Source organism: Propithecus coquereli, unplaced genomic scaffold, assembly GCF_000956105.1.
Source record: "Propithecus coquereli isolate 6110/MARCELLA unplaced genomic scaffold, Pcoq_1.0 Scaffold763, whole genome shotgun sequence".
In the NCBI taxonomy this organism is placed as follows: Eukaryota; Metazoa; Chordata; class Mammalia; order Primates; family Indriidae; genus Propithecus; species Propithecus coquereli.
The window spans coordinates 370,692-384,497 of record NW_012153763.1 but is presented as its reverse complement, the minus strand read 5'-3'; the positions used below and the strand labels follow the sequence as shown (position 1 = coordinate 384,497).

At 64.7% G+C, this 13,806-nt stretch overlaps 2 protein-coding genes across 2 annotated transcripts in view; both read right to left on the bottom strand.

The window, feature by feature from the left end:
* The window catches only part of SNED1 (sushi, nidogen and EGF-like domains 1), an 84,765-nt gene extending 81,996 nt beyond the window's left edge, over window positions 1-2,769 (bottom strand). Inside the window, exons 1-2 of the mRNA XM_012662415.1 lie at window positions 2,759-2,769; window positions 1,664-1,742 (exon numbers count right to left, since the gene is read on the bottom strand). Of these exons, the coding sequence (XP_012517869.1) occupies window positions 1,664-1,742; window positions 2,759-2,769 (90 nt within the window). The remainder of the gene's footprint in view (window positions 1-1,663; window positions 1,743-2,758) is intronic.
* A 1,796-nt stretch (window positions 2,770-4,565) lies between these two features.
* CROCC2 (ciliary rootlet coiled-coil, rootletin family member 2) overlaps window positions 4,566-13,806 on the bottom strand; it is a 76,418-nt gene continuing 67,177 nt past the window's right edge. Inside the window, exons 27-32 of the mRNA XM_012662414.1 lie at window positions 11,083-11,214; window positions 10,581-10,706; window positions 7,163-7,294; window positions 6,260-6,403; window positions 5,213-5,289; window positions 4,566-4,884 (exon numbers count right to left, since the gene is read on the bottom strand). Coding sequence (XP_012517868.1) covers window positions 4,566-4,884; window positions 5,213-5,289; window positions 6,260-6,403; window positions 7,163-7,294; window positions 10,581-10,706; window positions 11,083-11,214 — 930 coding nt within the window. The remainder of the gene's footprint in view (window positions 4,885-5,212; window positions 5,290-6,259; window positions 6,404-7,162; window positions 7,295-10,580; window positions 10,707-11,082; window positions 11,215-13,806) is intronic.

Here is a 13,806-nt window from a genome sequence, read left to right as displayed (position 1 = left end):
CGGCGGCCAGTCCCGGGAGTTTATGGGACTCAAGGCGTTGCACGAAGCGTTTCCGCCCCGCGCGGTCACATCGGGACATTCCCGGGGGTTCAGGGACCCAAGGCGGCGTCCTGGGTAGAGCGCCCCCGCCCACCCCCGGAAGCGGACAGATGAGCCTGGGCCTGGCGGGAGCGCCCGGGACCCAGTGCCCACAGCTCGGACCGGCGTCCCCATCCTCTGGCCTCCCAGCCCTTCTCCGGCCTCTCGGGCCGCTCGCCTGGGCGCTGCTGAGTGTCCGCCTGTCCGCGGGCGGCCGAGTCCGGCTCGTTCCCCTCTTGTCCCCAGGCCCGGTGCAGGGCCAGACTCCTGGGCTGTCATCCCGCCTGCGCTGGGCACTCGTCGGGGCTGGGCCATGTGACCGCAGGCCTGGCCTGGGCCCCAAAGGCAAGGCCGGGACAGTGACAGCAGCTACACTGAGGTTCGGGTGTTTTCTCGTTTGGCTTTGTGTTTTTCTGTATTTTCCAAAACGTCTCCAGTGAGCGTGTGTAGGTTTAGGGTGACAGCAACGCGCATGTCACTTTTGAGAAGCAGTGGAGGGTTCTCTGCGGGCGGTGGCTGCGGCCCTCCCGGTCACCTTGTGGTTGGCATCTGTGCTCCGACGGTCACGGCCCTTTGCACTTGGCACCAGGGCCAGGCCCAGAATTTAAGGAGGTGCCCACCGACGGGGCGTCGCTGTCCTGGCACGGCCCTGAGAGTGAGCTCCCCTTACGCTGGTGCCTGGGACACGCCCTGCCTGGTGACCCTGCTTTGCGGAGGTCCCGGCACAGCAGCACCGGCCAGAAGGGAAGGCTCAGGAAGGCCGAGGCCGTCTGTCTTTGGAGGGAAAGTGGAGACGCTGCCATCGGGGGATCCGACTGCAAGGGCCTGGGGAGCGTCTCGAGTCAGGGTGACACACTCACGCAGTCACGTGTGCTCACACACACGGTCATAATCACACACACTGACACACTCACACCCAGACACGCTCACATTCACACGCTCACACGCTGTCCCACACTCACACTCACACATACACGCTCACTCACGCAGTCACGTGTACTCACACACACTCATTCATACACACTGACACACATTTACACCCACAGACACGCTCACATTCACACGCTAACTCGCACACTCGCACTCACACTCACACACTCTTACACCACCCTCGAATGTGCTTAAACCCCTTCCTCACGCACAGCCGGGCCCCCGCTCCTTGGGCAGGAGGCCGCTCCCTGCGCCTGGCTGGCAAAGGCGGGCGGGGTGGGTCCTCCGCCCCAGGGCAGCCTCGAGCGCAGAGCTGCCAGGAGGCCTGGGCGCCGTGCTGGGGACCCAGGAGGACACACTTTCCGATTTGTCTTTTTCCTGTGAAAACCTCCCAGCCCTCTACCCTCTGCCCGAGAGCTTCCTCGCGTGGAAGGGCAGGTGGCAGCGCCAGCCCCTGGAGTGGGACATTCCCGCTAGAGAGGTGTCGTCTTTGAGGCAAGAGCCGCTTGCCTGCCTGCCATGTGGCACCAAGGGTGTCGGGGCCCTGCCCTCTGACCCCTCCCAGGGCTGGGCCACCTCCTGCCCCGCCCCCACTCCACATCCTCCCCCCACGGCTACCCCTGCTTGGCCCTGAGAGCCTCCCTCAGGGTGTCACCTCCAAGGGGGCCTTGGAGCAGCTGCCCAGGTCTACCTGGGGACCTGTGGGGGCAGGGCTGCCCCCGGGCCCAGCATACCTGCGGGCAAGTGGTGCTCGGCAGGGGCATTGAGTGGGGGAGCGGAGACGGCTCCCGGCTGCTGCGTGTTACAAGCCCCTGGCTGGGCCCTGGGAGGCCACGCTTCCCGACGCCTTGCTGACCCGCCACGGCCTGCGCTCCACCGGGCCTGGGAAACCGGGGGTTAACACAGGCCCCACTGCCGCTGGGCATTACATTTCATTAAAAAAAAAAAAACCCACACAAGTCCACAGGCAAAAAAAGGGGGAAAAAAAGTTCTTTTCAGGTGCTAAAAATATTGTCAGGAAATACTTTTCAGCAGTGTGCTGTTTTCGGTCCCCTCTGGACTCAAGGGCGCCTCTGTCTCTGCCACAGAAAATCCACATTTATCAAAACCGAAGCTGTTTTATCAAGCAGGCTCATGTTCTGTGGCCAGGAAACCCGAGCCTCCCCAGCAGGCTGTGATATTTTAATTTAGGGCCTGAGTGTGTGTGCAGCTTAGATGGGGGAGCCCCGGGCGCTGCCCTCAGGATGCCCCTGGACTTGGGGCTCCCTGGGGGCTGAGTGGGGAGCGCCTCTCCCGCCTGCACCTGGGGGGCTGGGCCTGGTCAGGGGTCCACGCAGGGCAGGGCTGGGGGCTCCAGGCCCGGCTGCTGGTGGTGGGGGCTGGCTGGGGCGCCCCGCTCCGTGACCTTCTCTTTCCCTCCCAGGAGTGGCCGGTGGAGCCCAGGCCCCCCCCCGGAGCAGCTGGTCCTGCCAGGCGGTGCAGGCCCCAGGTAAACGGCCACCCGCTCCAGGATGAGGCTGGGGAGGGCACCGGATCTGAGGAGCAGCTAAGGTCCGGCTCCCGGGCAGGCAACCCCAGCCCACCCCGTGTGTCACCGCCCTGTATGCTGGCCCACCGAGGCGGGTGCGGGACCCTGCAGCTCCTCTCTCCTGCACAGAGAGCCCACACACTGGGGCGCCCATGACGGCACCTCTGCCATGGATCTCGGGGTGGTCGGAGGGGGCTCCGCATTCCCTTTCCGGGTGCTCACTGGCGCTTCATGCGGGCAAATGGAGAGGAACCGGGAACGCCACTGCAGGTGGCTCAGGGGCGCCCTCGCCCCGTCCTTGGGGTGACCAGGGACCCCACCTCCTGCAGGCAGCCGCGTCCATCTCCCTGGGTGCCGAGGACAGAGCACTACCCTGTGTGCCCCATGGCAGCCGGACACAGCCAGGGCCCCGCGTCGGGGAGGGTGGGGAAGCAGCTGTGCCTTCCTCTGAGCTCTGGGCGCAGGGCTGGCGGGAGGCAGGTTACTGCGGGGCACGCGTGTCCTTCCCCTTCCGACTCTGGGCAGGGCGCCGGGCAGGAGTCAGCCCCCTTGGCTCCCTGCATGCCCCTGGACCCCCCAGCTCTCTCCTCCTCGTCCTCACCTGCGCAGCGGGGGCGGGCCTAGCACCCCGCGCACGTCCAACAGCGGCCGGACCCTGTGCGGCCGCCTCGCTGGGCAGACAGGGTGGGGCGCGCCGCGGCCTGGGCTGGGGGTCCCGGCAAGGGCTCCCCTCACCTGCAGACCAGGTGCCCAGAGGGCGGCTGTGAGGACGGAGGGAGGGTCTTCCACGCCCCGGCCCCTGGTTCTCGGTAATCCTCAGATTCTGAGACACAGAGGCCCACACGCTGCTGGAAATGTTCAAGAAAATGCCAATTTATTTCCATCAGAAAACCCCTTTTCCTAAATATATACTTCTTTGTCAAATAAGCAAAAACACTATCTCCTATGCTGATTTAACTGCTTGTGAAAACAGAAAGAGCTTAGAGAGCCCACGGCTTGCCGTGAGCCGCCAGGGTACGGAGGGTGCGGAACTGCCGTGAGCAGGGTGGTCTCGCCGCGCGGGGCTGTCGCTTCAGTGCCGGGACAGCGTCTGGACCCGCACAGCGGCAGGGCGCGCCCTGCCCCTCCGCGCTCTGCCAGGCGCCGCCTCTAGCTCCTGGCACCTTCCTCCCGCCCTCAGGCCCCCTGCTGGGTGTGGCGTGGAGGCCCCCACGAGGAAACCGCAGGCTGGGCAGGGGGGAAGGGAAGGGCCCGTGTACTGAAGGCCAGGGCCTGGATGCCACATGCGGCCCCTTGGTGGCCCCTTTCCCGCTGGCAGACGCTGTCCAGCAGTGGGGTGAGCCTGCCTGCTGTCCTCCGCGGGGTTCGCTGTTTGCCTCTAACTGCTGCTGCAGGGGTGCTGTTGGGCACCTGTGCCACCGCTAGCTCCTCCTTTGTGCTAGATTGCTGTGCTCTTCCCTCAGAGCCTGGGCTGAACTTCAGAGTCCTTCTCAACACAGCTTCCAGCAGAGTTCAGAGTGCAGCCTGTTTCCCACCTCTTTCTAGCTGCTGGTTTTGCACAATCTAAGATGTGTGGTGACTTCCTTACTAATCTAACCGGAAAACGAGGTCTCACAGGACAGTCTATTCTAAGTCCTGGAGTGATCTGAAATAGACAGATGGTTGTCACCCGGCTCACAGTGACCGGATGGGGTGGGCTCCTGGCGACGGCGGCACCGCGGTGCACAACGGGGCTGACTGGGCTGCTGGTTCCCCGCGGGTGTTGCCAACGCACAGCTTAGAAAACAAAAGAGGCCGTTTGGGAGGAAAGCAAATCGCTCTGACGAGGCTGACGGGGCGCAGAGCAAACACAACAGGTGAGCCCTGGGCAGGCCCACAATGGCCGCTCGGTCTCCGTGGCAACCAGGGCCAGTTCCCACGGGACTCTCCCAGCGCTCACAGGCGGGAAAGTGGGGGGCTCCGTGATAACTCTGCACTTTACCCTCCGCTGCCTCTCGTGGCCCGTGAGTCACAGGGACTTGAATCTGAGTCACTTCCAGCCACCTGCCACCGTGACGGGCCGCAGTTCCTGGATACGGAGGTTCCGCAGGCTCTGGGCGTGGGGCGGCGGCGGCTGGCCTCGCAGGACATTGTGTTTCTGGCTCCAGGCGGTGGAAATGTTTTCCACGTGTTTTCCCGTGTTTACAGAGCCGAGGGCACGCATGCGGCTCAGGAAGCTGGCCTGACAGGGCCCGGCCGCGGGAGGCTGGCCAGGCCAGCATGTCCGAAGCCGAAGCCGCGCGCCAGGCCCGGGCAGGGCTGAGAGGAGGCGCTGAAGCCCCCCGCTCTCCGCGGCGGGGTGGGGGAGGCTGTCACGGAGGAGTGATCGCAGCCAGGTCTGGCGCCAGCTGCAGGCTGAGTCCTAGGGGCGGGAGGAGCTCTGCCGTCCGTGGATCGGCGTGTGCCCGCGGCCCTGGGGCCCCGGGGAGTGTGTGGTGGGCTCCAGGGTGAAGGTACACGCCCTGCGCCCTCTGGCAGCATCGCGCCCACCCCATCGGACCCCGTTTGGCCCCTCTGTGCGGAGCGCAAGGCTGGTTTTCCCAGCAGTGGCTCCCAGCAGCCAGAGGCCCTCGGCAGCTCTTCCAGGGCCCGCTGCCCCAGCCAGTCTGGCCACCGGTGGCCCGCGGCGGGGCTCACTGCCCGGCCTGGCCGAGGGGTGCCTGTTGCTGCCGCTGCACTTCCCGGTCCAGCTGCTCCTTCAGGCTGGCCACCTGGGGACAGGGCAGGGCTCAGTGGGGTGTGCTGCCTCGTGCCTGGGCCCCCAAGGCACAGGGGCGTGGAGAGCTCTGTGGCGGGAAGGGCTGGGAGGCCACAGTCCACGGCTCCTAAGGAGAGGTGGCGTTTGTGGGAGAGAATCACCAGGCAGAGGGACAGACTGACCAGCAGGCAGGGCCAGCTCTTGTCGTGAGCACCCATCCTGGGGGCCCTGGGGACCGAGGCCACCACACCCCCACCGTAGACCGATCCCCTTCCATTCAGGCCACGAAAGCGCTCTAAGGAAACTAACGTTCCTCTGCTTTTAAGTTTAGCAAACGTGGTTTGATGGGTCAGGGACACTAACTTGGGAATGACACTGGGCAGTGACTTCCCCTCTCTGGGCCTCAGTTTCCTCATCTGTACATGAGGGTTTGCCCAGAGATCGCCAAGATCCCGACAGCTCCGAGCTCCAGACTCAGCGGTTCGGCCCCGGCAGGCGTGTCGCGTGTGCGTACGCCTGTGCAGATGTGCGGGCCACGTACACGCCCGAGGCTTGGCCACGCTTCCTTGCCCGCCTAACTGTGCCCACCGTGTCCCCACGTGAGCCGCTGCATATCCTTTGTGACGACTCTGAAGGGCAGGGGCCACAGCTCTGTGTGCCAGGTGCTGTCTCAGCACCTCACGCACAGCGACCCTGACAGGAACCGTCCTCACCACCCCCCTTCATAGACGGGGCACAGAGAGGGTGTGACCGGCCCCAGAATGCACACAGTGAGGTGTGAGAGGGGCCGCGGCCCTGTGCCCTTGGGGGGCGGGAGTGCAGGGAGAGCCGGAGCCATGCGGGCCCCCGGCTGGCAGCAGAGAGCACCTCGTTGCTGGAGGGTTCGAGTGGAGGCCAGGCCGTCACCCCACGGGGTGCTGCTGCGTGATGCGAGTCCTCCCCTCCCTCCCTGTGCCCCCCGAGGGGTGGGGGCCGGGCCCTCCCTGCTCCTCCAGCACCTGTGTTTGCCGCTGGTGGGACTGCTCGCAGGACTCCAGGGCCTGCAGCCGAGCCCCGCGCAGACGCTCTGCCTCCGTGGCCGGGTCCCACCGGGCGTGGGCGTGGGCCTGCTCCCGCTCCGCTGTCTGGGCCTGGGCGGGAACACAGGCACCCCGCTGCTGTCCCCGAGGGCACACAGAGCCCTGGGGTGGGAGTGCGTGGGGCGCCCCAGCCCACCCTGGGGGCCGCTGTTCCCGTTGGCTCCACTGCCCACTGCTGGGTGCTGGCGCCGGCCCAGGTTGGCCAGCAGACCTGGCGTTTGGTGCACACAGCCAGCCCCAGGCCTTGGGTTCGAGCCACCTGCTCCGCGCTTTGGCCCAGCTACAGCCAAGCCACAGCCTGCAGGGCGGGCCTGAAACCTGTTTCAGTAGCATCCTGGCTTCCTTGTGGCCAAGCTGGGGCCTGATTCCTGCCCCTCATCCCCCTGCTGTTTCCTTGTCTGGGGACGGGGTGTGCTCAGCAGCGCATGGGGAGACCAAACCCTCTGAGGCCCTTTCTGTGGGGGTCAGGTCCTGGGCCTTGGGTGAACCCCTCATAAGGGCCCTCGACCGTCCCCCCACTCCCACGGGGACTCCAGTGTCTCGGGAAAGGCGGGGGCCCTGGAGAGAAGCCAAGTGGGGCCCAAGGAGCCCTGGGTCTGGGTTGTAGCTCTGCCTGGGTCCTAGATGTGACCTGGGTAGACCTCACTGTTGTCTGGGCTTTGTCTGTCCAGCTGCCATTCCTGTGTGTGCGTGCACATACATGTGTAAGCATGCATGAGACAAGGCACACTGGCCCATCCCTGTGGGACCCACCCCGCCCCACGTCCACCCCAAGGCTGGGGTACACAGAGCTCCACTGGCCCGGCTGACCTGCAGCTGCTGGTTCTGCCCCAGGACTCTGTCCACCGCCTGCTGCAGGCTGCGCAGGGACCGGTCCAGCTGCTCCTTCTCAGCCCCCAGCCTCGCCACGTCCCCCTCCCTCCTCAGCGTCTCCTGCTCTGTCTGCAGAGAGCCCAGGGGCAGCACTTGTGGCCCCCTGGTGGGGGTGTGAGGTAAGGCCAGCCTTCCCTCCAGGGAGCATGGGGGTGCCTCTGGGAAAGGCTCTGACCCCCTTGGGAGCTGAGGGGTTCAGGGAGGGCACTGCCCTGGGCCATCTGGCACCTGCGGCCAGAGTGGGGAGGAGGAGCATGGGGCCAAGTCCCCATCCTGCTACAGGCCAGCAGAGGTCCCCGTCGAGACTGTCTGTATCTCCTGGTGGGGTGCCAGGGTCTGCCCCAGCCCTCAGGGCTCTTCCAGGCTGCATGAGCCCGATCCCCTGCGCCCCCTGGTGGCTGCCTTCTGCAGCTGGCACTCGGAATCTGCTGAGCTCGTACAGGCACCAGTCCTGCGAGCAGTACACTCTCGCTGACTCAGCCCCAAAGCCTGTGGCATTGCCATCCTTGTCCCCACTCTGTGTCCTCCTCATAGGCTGCAAGTGGCCCCAGCAGAGCCCCCTTCTTAGTCACTCCCCGCCCCACAGGGCAGGAGGAATGAGCTGCAGGTCAAATGTCAGGGAAGGTTATCTAGGAAACAAACATTTTCTATGAGAAGGTCAGTGGGGCTCCTTCTGTCCCTGGTGGATGGACCCTCTGGAGGAAGGAATTGAATCTAAGAATTTCCCCCAGAGAGCAGCATCAGAGGAGGAACAGCACCCAACAGCCCAGAGAGCCTGCTTCTGGTGACCCCAGATCCCCTAGGGGATGTCTCATGGGTCTGGTCTCCTGAACCCCCAGGCTTGCTGGGGTCTGGGCAGGCACTGGGGCAGGATTGGAACTCAGGCCCTGCTCTCCAAACCAGGCTGCCTGCACTACCCCTGCTGTGCCTGGCCCTGCGGGTCCTTTCTGCAGGGGCCATGTCTATGGGGCCAGTGGCCTTGGGCTGGACTCCTGGGTCAGTCTTCACTTTAGTGCCAGGCAAACCTGCCTCCTGGCCTCGGGGCTGGAGCTGGCCTGGTAGCTCAGGGGCCCTGAGGTATGGCGGATCATTTGCATGGGTAAAGTTACGGGGTTAGTGGTCAGAGCTTCACAAAAATAAGGATTTCTTTCTTCTTCAGGACTGAGAAAAACAAAGAGTCCCCTTCCACTGAAAAAGGAAGTCCTGTCTCTTTAAAAATCCAGTTACACTCCTGGAAATGCATGTTATAAAGAGAAGCAAAAAGTGAAATCCAAAATAAATAAACGGCCACATCCGGGTTCCCCTCCCGAGACACCAATAAAGGGTTTACGGGCTTGTGGGCCCCTCACAGCTGACCTCCTGGAACTCATTAGCTGTTCCTTTCCTCCCCCACCCGGCCTCCAGGGACCCGCAGCGGGCACTGTGCCCACGCCAGCTCCACTGCCCCAGGCAGTGCCATCGCAGCCAGGGCTGTTGCACCCACCCCTGCCCCCTCACCCCCACAGCTCCACAGGAGGCTGAAACCCCCCAACTCCACAGCTCAGGCCGGGCCCCCACTGCAGGGAGTGGCAGGGCCTCGGGACTGGCTCCCCTGCTGCCCACCCTCCTTTGTGAGGGCAGGTGGCCCTCTGTGGACAAGCTGGCTGGCAGCTCTCATGATTGTCCTGGCCTGCCGGCCTCTGTCCCTCAGAGGGATGGGCCGCGGAGCCTTGTGCAGGCAGCGGCAGGGCCTCAGGAACGGCTGCCCTGCTCTGGGATCCAGGCCCAAGGACATGGGCCCTTCCTGTCCCTCCCCACCCCACTGGCTTCCAGAACAAACTTTCCAAAGAGAACAAGCTCCAGGACCCCCGGGTGCTGATGGGAGTGGGAGGCTGTGCATGAGTCGTCCACCCCTGCATGGCGCCGGCTGGACACCTGGCTTGGCTTTCCAGGCCAACCCCTCCAACTGGGTGACCCAAACACTCTCCTGCAGCCTCTCCTGACCTCAGCAGCCTTTGCGTGGCAGGACAGGAGCTGGGAGGGGGTGGGTTTGGGGCTCTGGGGCCATGGGGGCCATGAGGAGCCTGGACAGTGGGCAGCAGGGCCCAGGGATGCAGAGCTGGGGGAGTCTGGTCCAGAGGGGATCCTGGGTGGGGCCCCCACCTTGCACCCCCAGTGTGGGGCCTGGTCCCTGGGAGACACCAGCCTCTCCTGCCCATACCAGTTTGTGGGCCACACACTGTCACCTCTTGGGACCCATGCTCTAGAAGGACCAGTGCCCAGCCCTGCCAGCCCTGCACGGCCACCATTTCCCTGCCTGTGACAGACGAGCACCACTGAGCAGACGGCGGGGAGGATGCACAGACAGTGGGACTTGTGCAGGGCCACCTGGGGCTGGGACCCTCGCTGGCCACCTGGGGGTGCCTGCATGTACCCGCTCCTCGCTGAAGGGGCGAGGCCCGAGTGGGAGCGTTGGTGTGGGGAGTGCACAGAGGGCGGTGGCGGGTGCCTGGGGCTGGGGATGTTCTGCCCAAGGAGGAGATGCCAAGGCCTCGGTTTCCCCACCAGTCAACCCGGCAACCCCCACTCCTGATTTCAACCAAATGGCTCTGCTCCATCTGGTTTCATTTGCGGGGACCGGGTCCTCCCACACCTGGGGGCAGAGTTCAGCCACCAGAATCACTGGCCAGCAGGACCCAGGGACAAGCCGCCCCATGCTCTCTGCAGCCCCTGGGCATGCCCACTGTCCTGCCCACCCCGACGTCACGGTCTGTGTCCAACCTCTGGGCTGGGGACGCTTCTTGCACACAGCCTGTGTTGGAGGTCAGTGGGGATGACAGGACTGGGTGACAACCATCACCTGGACTTCACCCCTCGCCCACATGAGCTTCTTCTGGTCTCTCGTGGGGGCCAACCTGGTCTGCCCGGACCCTGCCTGTCCCCCTCAGAGCTTTGGGAGGGGGGGCCGTGGTGCGAGGTGTGCCGGCCCCACCCTCTCTGCCTGCTTCCTGTCCACACGGGTCTCTGCGGCAGGAGCCGTTGCCACCACGAACAGGAGAGTCTAGTGGTGCGCAGTGTCCCCGGCCACGGCTCCAGTCAGACCGGGGCTCGGATGCCGATGACAAAGCTGGGATTTGCCACGACCTGTGGTGCCCCCCCAGACAGCCACGCAGGCGCACGGTCACATCCCCGAGGGCTATGGCCATTCATGGGGTCCTGCCGCTTTGGGGCTGACCCTGCGCCGGGCCCATCCCACCGCTAGGTGCCGACGCAGAAGCCCGCCTGGGCCAGCGCTGGCAGCAGCGCCTGTCTGGACCCAGCAGGAACTCCGGTCCTCACGGCCCAGTCGCCCCTCCCGCCACCCGCGCCGCCCTACCTGTGCAAGCCGAGCACGCAGTGCTGCAAGCTCCCCCTGCAGACGGGCCCGCTCGGCGCGCAGCGCTGTTGTCTGCTCCCGCAGGGCGCTCGCCGCCGCCTCCTGCTCACTGTGCCGCCCGAGTACCTGTCCAGAGATGTGCTGTGGGCCAGGGGCCCGGAGGGCCCAGCTTCTGAGGAGCCGGGTGTTCCGTCGGAGGCTGGTTCTGGGCCTGGCTTATTCTTTCCCCTAAACTGCGGGTCCGCAGTGCACCCCTCTGTTGTACGGGTGCACGCTGTGGGGTGAGAAACCCGGCCCTCTGGCTCCCTGCGGGCCCTCCAGCCTCCGTTTTCTCATCTGCCGGCTGGGGACTGGGCCTCCGCAGGGCTGCACACCTGCCTGCAGAATCTCCCTGCATCTCCCTTCAGGCGAGGGGCTGACTAGGCAGAGGAACGCAGGGCCTCTTCCTGGTAAGCCGTTCACCGCCTCCTGGTGACAGCGTACCCTCCCTGGGACCCCTCACCTGCTGCAGGGGCTCCGGCGACCCCGCGGCCTCCTGGCACCTGCACTCTTCCAGCAGCCTCGCCTTTCTGGCCAGGCCCTGGCTGTGCCTCCGGCTCTCGTCAAGGGCCTGGTGCAGGGCGTCCAGCTGCTCCTGGGGGGAGACAGACACAGGCCCACCTGGAAACCCTGGGGGGCTCCCGGGGAACGGAGGCACGGGGCACCTGCCCGGACTGTCCTGCAGCCTGTACCGCTGGGATGTGAACAGGCAAGAACACGGCCTAGTCCCAAGCGGGGTGCGTGGATTGGCTGGTTTGAGTTGCTGATGTAACCACAAGGGCCTGTGGACCCCCAGGAGTGCGAGTTGGACGTCAGGAGGGCCCGGCAAGCAGGCCGGCTGGCCCCACGTGGCAAAGGCTTGGGCTTGGCAGCTTCTCTGCCGCAGCCAGAGGGGTCTCATAGGATGCTACTGCATCGTCCCTGCCCCGCCTCTGCCCTCTGTGGCTCCACCGTCCCTGGGATGAAGGCCACCGCGGTCCTCCTCCCTGAGGTGCTCGGAGCCCACTTGGCTCGGGCCTGCTGCCCTCTGCTCCCAGCAGCACCCGGGGCACCCCCGGGCGCTCAGGCACAGCTGGCCCCGGACTGAGCGGGGAGCCCTGGGGCCCAGGAGGCGGGAATGGCCCTGCCCGCTACTGCCCTGTGCCCTCGGCTCGGCCCTCAGTGTCCTCGCTGCCCCAGGCACGGCCCAGACGGTGGCCCGAGCGCACATGCCACCCCTGCAGTCCCCCCCACTCCCCCACCCTCAGGAACTCGCACCTCTCCAACCTGCGCCCGCTGCTGCCCCTGCTCCCACGCCAGGCTGTGCGCAGCACTGACCGCCGCCCGCCTGCCTCCCGCCCGCCGTGCCGGCTGCCACGCGGGTGCGCCGGGCTGCGGCCCTCTCCCCGGCTGGCTGAAGTCCTGCCCCCATCATCCCACTGCCCTGAGTCCCGTGGAGGGAGGACGGTGCCTGTGGCGTCTGCTGAGCCCTGGAGCCAGCATGCTGTTGGGCCTGGAGAAGTTTCCAGAAGGCACGAAGGAGTCCATCCTTAGGAACTTGCTGCCCCGCCTGTGGCTGCGACTTGGCTTCGCGAAGCGCCAGGAAGTCTCCAGCCTTTGACCCTTCCCAAGAGCTTTGTGGGAGAAGCAGCCGGTTCCTTCTGGGGACCGTGGGCTCGTGCTGAGGGTGGCTGAATGGGAGGGCAGAGGGCGTGGGCCAGGAGGCCACGGTGGTGCCACACGCAAGCCCGCGGCAGCTTGGACTCGAGGGGGCCAGACGTGGCAGAACGGGGCGTGTGATTGGAATAGACTGGGGGGCCAGTGTGGTTGGGGAGCAGGAAGTGCCCCAAGAGCTCCCGGGCTTGGGCGCTGGGGGTGGGGCCCGCGCAGAGATGGGGGCGGGGAGCGTGACTCGGGGAGGCTCAGAGTTCAGTCCTGAGGTCAGAGGGGCCTCGGCCACATCTCGCAGGGCCCTGGCGGCTGGGGAGGGCGGCTGCCGGGACAGAGGGGGGCAGACGTTAGCGGAGGGAGAGGAGCCGGCAGAGGGCCGGAGGTCTCCTTAAACACCCTGTGGCCTCCGCGACACCCCCGAACCCACCATTCCGGCCCCCGGAGTTCAGGTCGTCAACCTGACACGTTTTTCTCCACTGGGCGCCAGCGGGCACATTCGAACGTCCACTCGCAAGGACCCCTGGGCTCCCAGCACGGGTGAGCCGCCTGGTCCTGCCCTCAGGCCAGTCCTGGACCAGAGCTAGCTCTGGAGAGTTCTCCCACCACGGGGCTGAAGCCCTTCGCCCCACACGGGAGTCTGGGGTCTGCTGCCGGCGGGACCACCCGCCCTCCGTCCTGTCCCGCCATCTTGTCTGCCCCGTGCCAGCCCCTCCTGCCGTGGCCAGACCAGCTTATGGCCGGTCTTAACGATTCGCTTTCACAATTTTCTTGGAAAATCTCAAACATCTATTCTTCCTTGTAAACTTGCAATTAGCTTGTCCAGTTTCCCTCTAAACACACCACAAACAAATAGACAAAACCAAACCAGAAAAAGCAAACCACCAACAAACAGCTGACAAACCAGGGACGCGAACATCAAGAGAAAACTGTCGTCACCGCCCGTGGCCACAGCCCCTCCCGGAGACCGGACACAGGCGACGGGAAGAGGCGCAGCACGCGGTCACGCTTCTAAATAACCCTTGAATTAAAGAAGAAATGAAAACGGAAACTCCTAAAAAAAATTGGTTAAAAGGAAAAAAATTCGTATCAAAAACCTGTGGGGGCCGGGCGCGGTGGCTCACGCCTGTAATCCTAGCTCTCTGGGAGGCCGAGGCGGGCGGATCGTTTGAGCTCAGGAGTTCGAAACCAGCCTGAGCAAGAGCGAGACCCTGTCTCTACTAAAATTAGAAAGAAATTAATTGGACAACTAAAAATATATAGAAAAAAAAAATTAGCCGGGCATGGTGGCGCATGCCTGTGGTCCCAGCTACTCGGGAGGCTGAGGCAGGAGGATTGCTTGAGCCCAGGAGTTTGAGGTTGCTGTGAGCTAAGATGATGCCACGGCACTCTAGCCCGGGCAACACAGTGAGACTCTGTCTCAAAAAAAAAAAAAAAAAAAAAACCTGTGGGACACAATTAGGGAAAAAGTGGTGACGTCAAATGCTTCCAATGTTGAGAAAGGAAGCCCAAGCGCGACTAAGCACGATTCCGTGTAAGA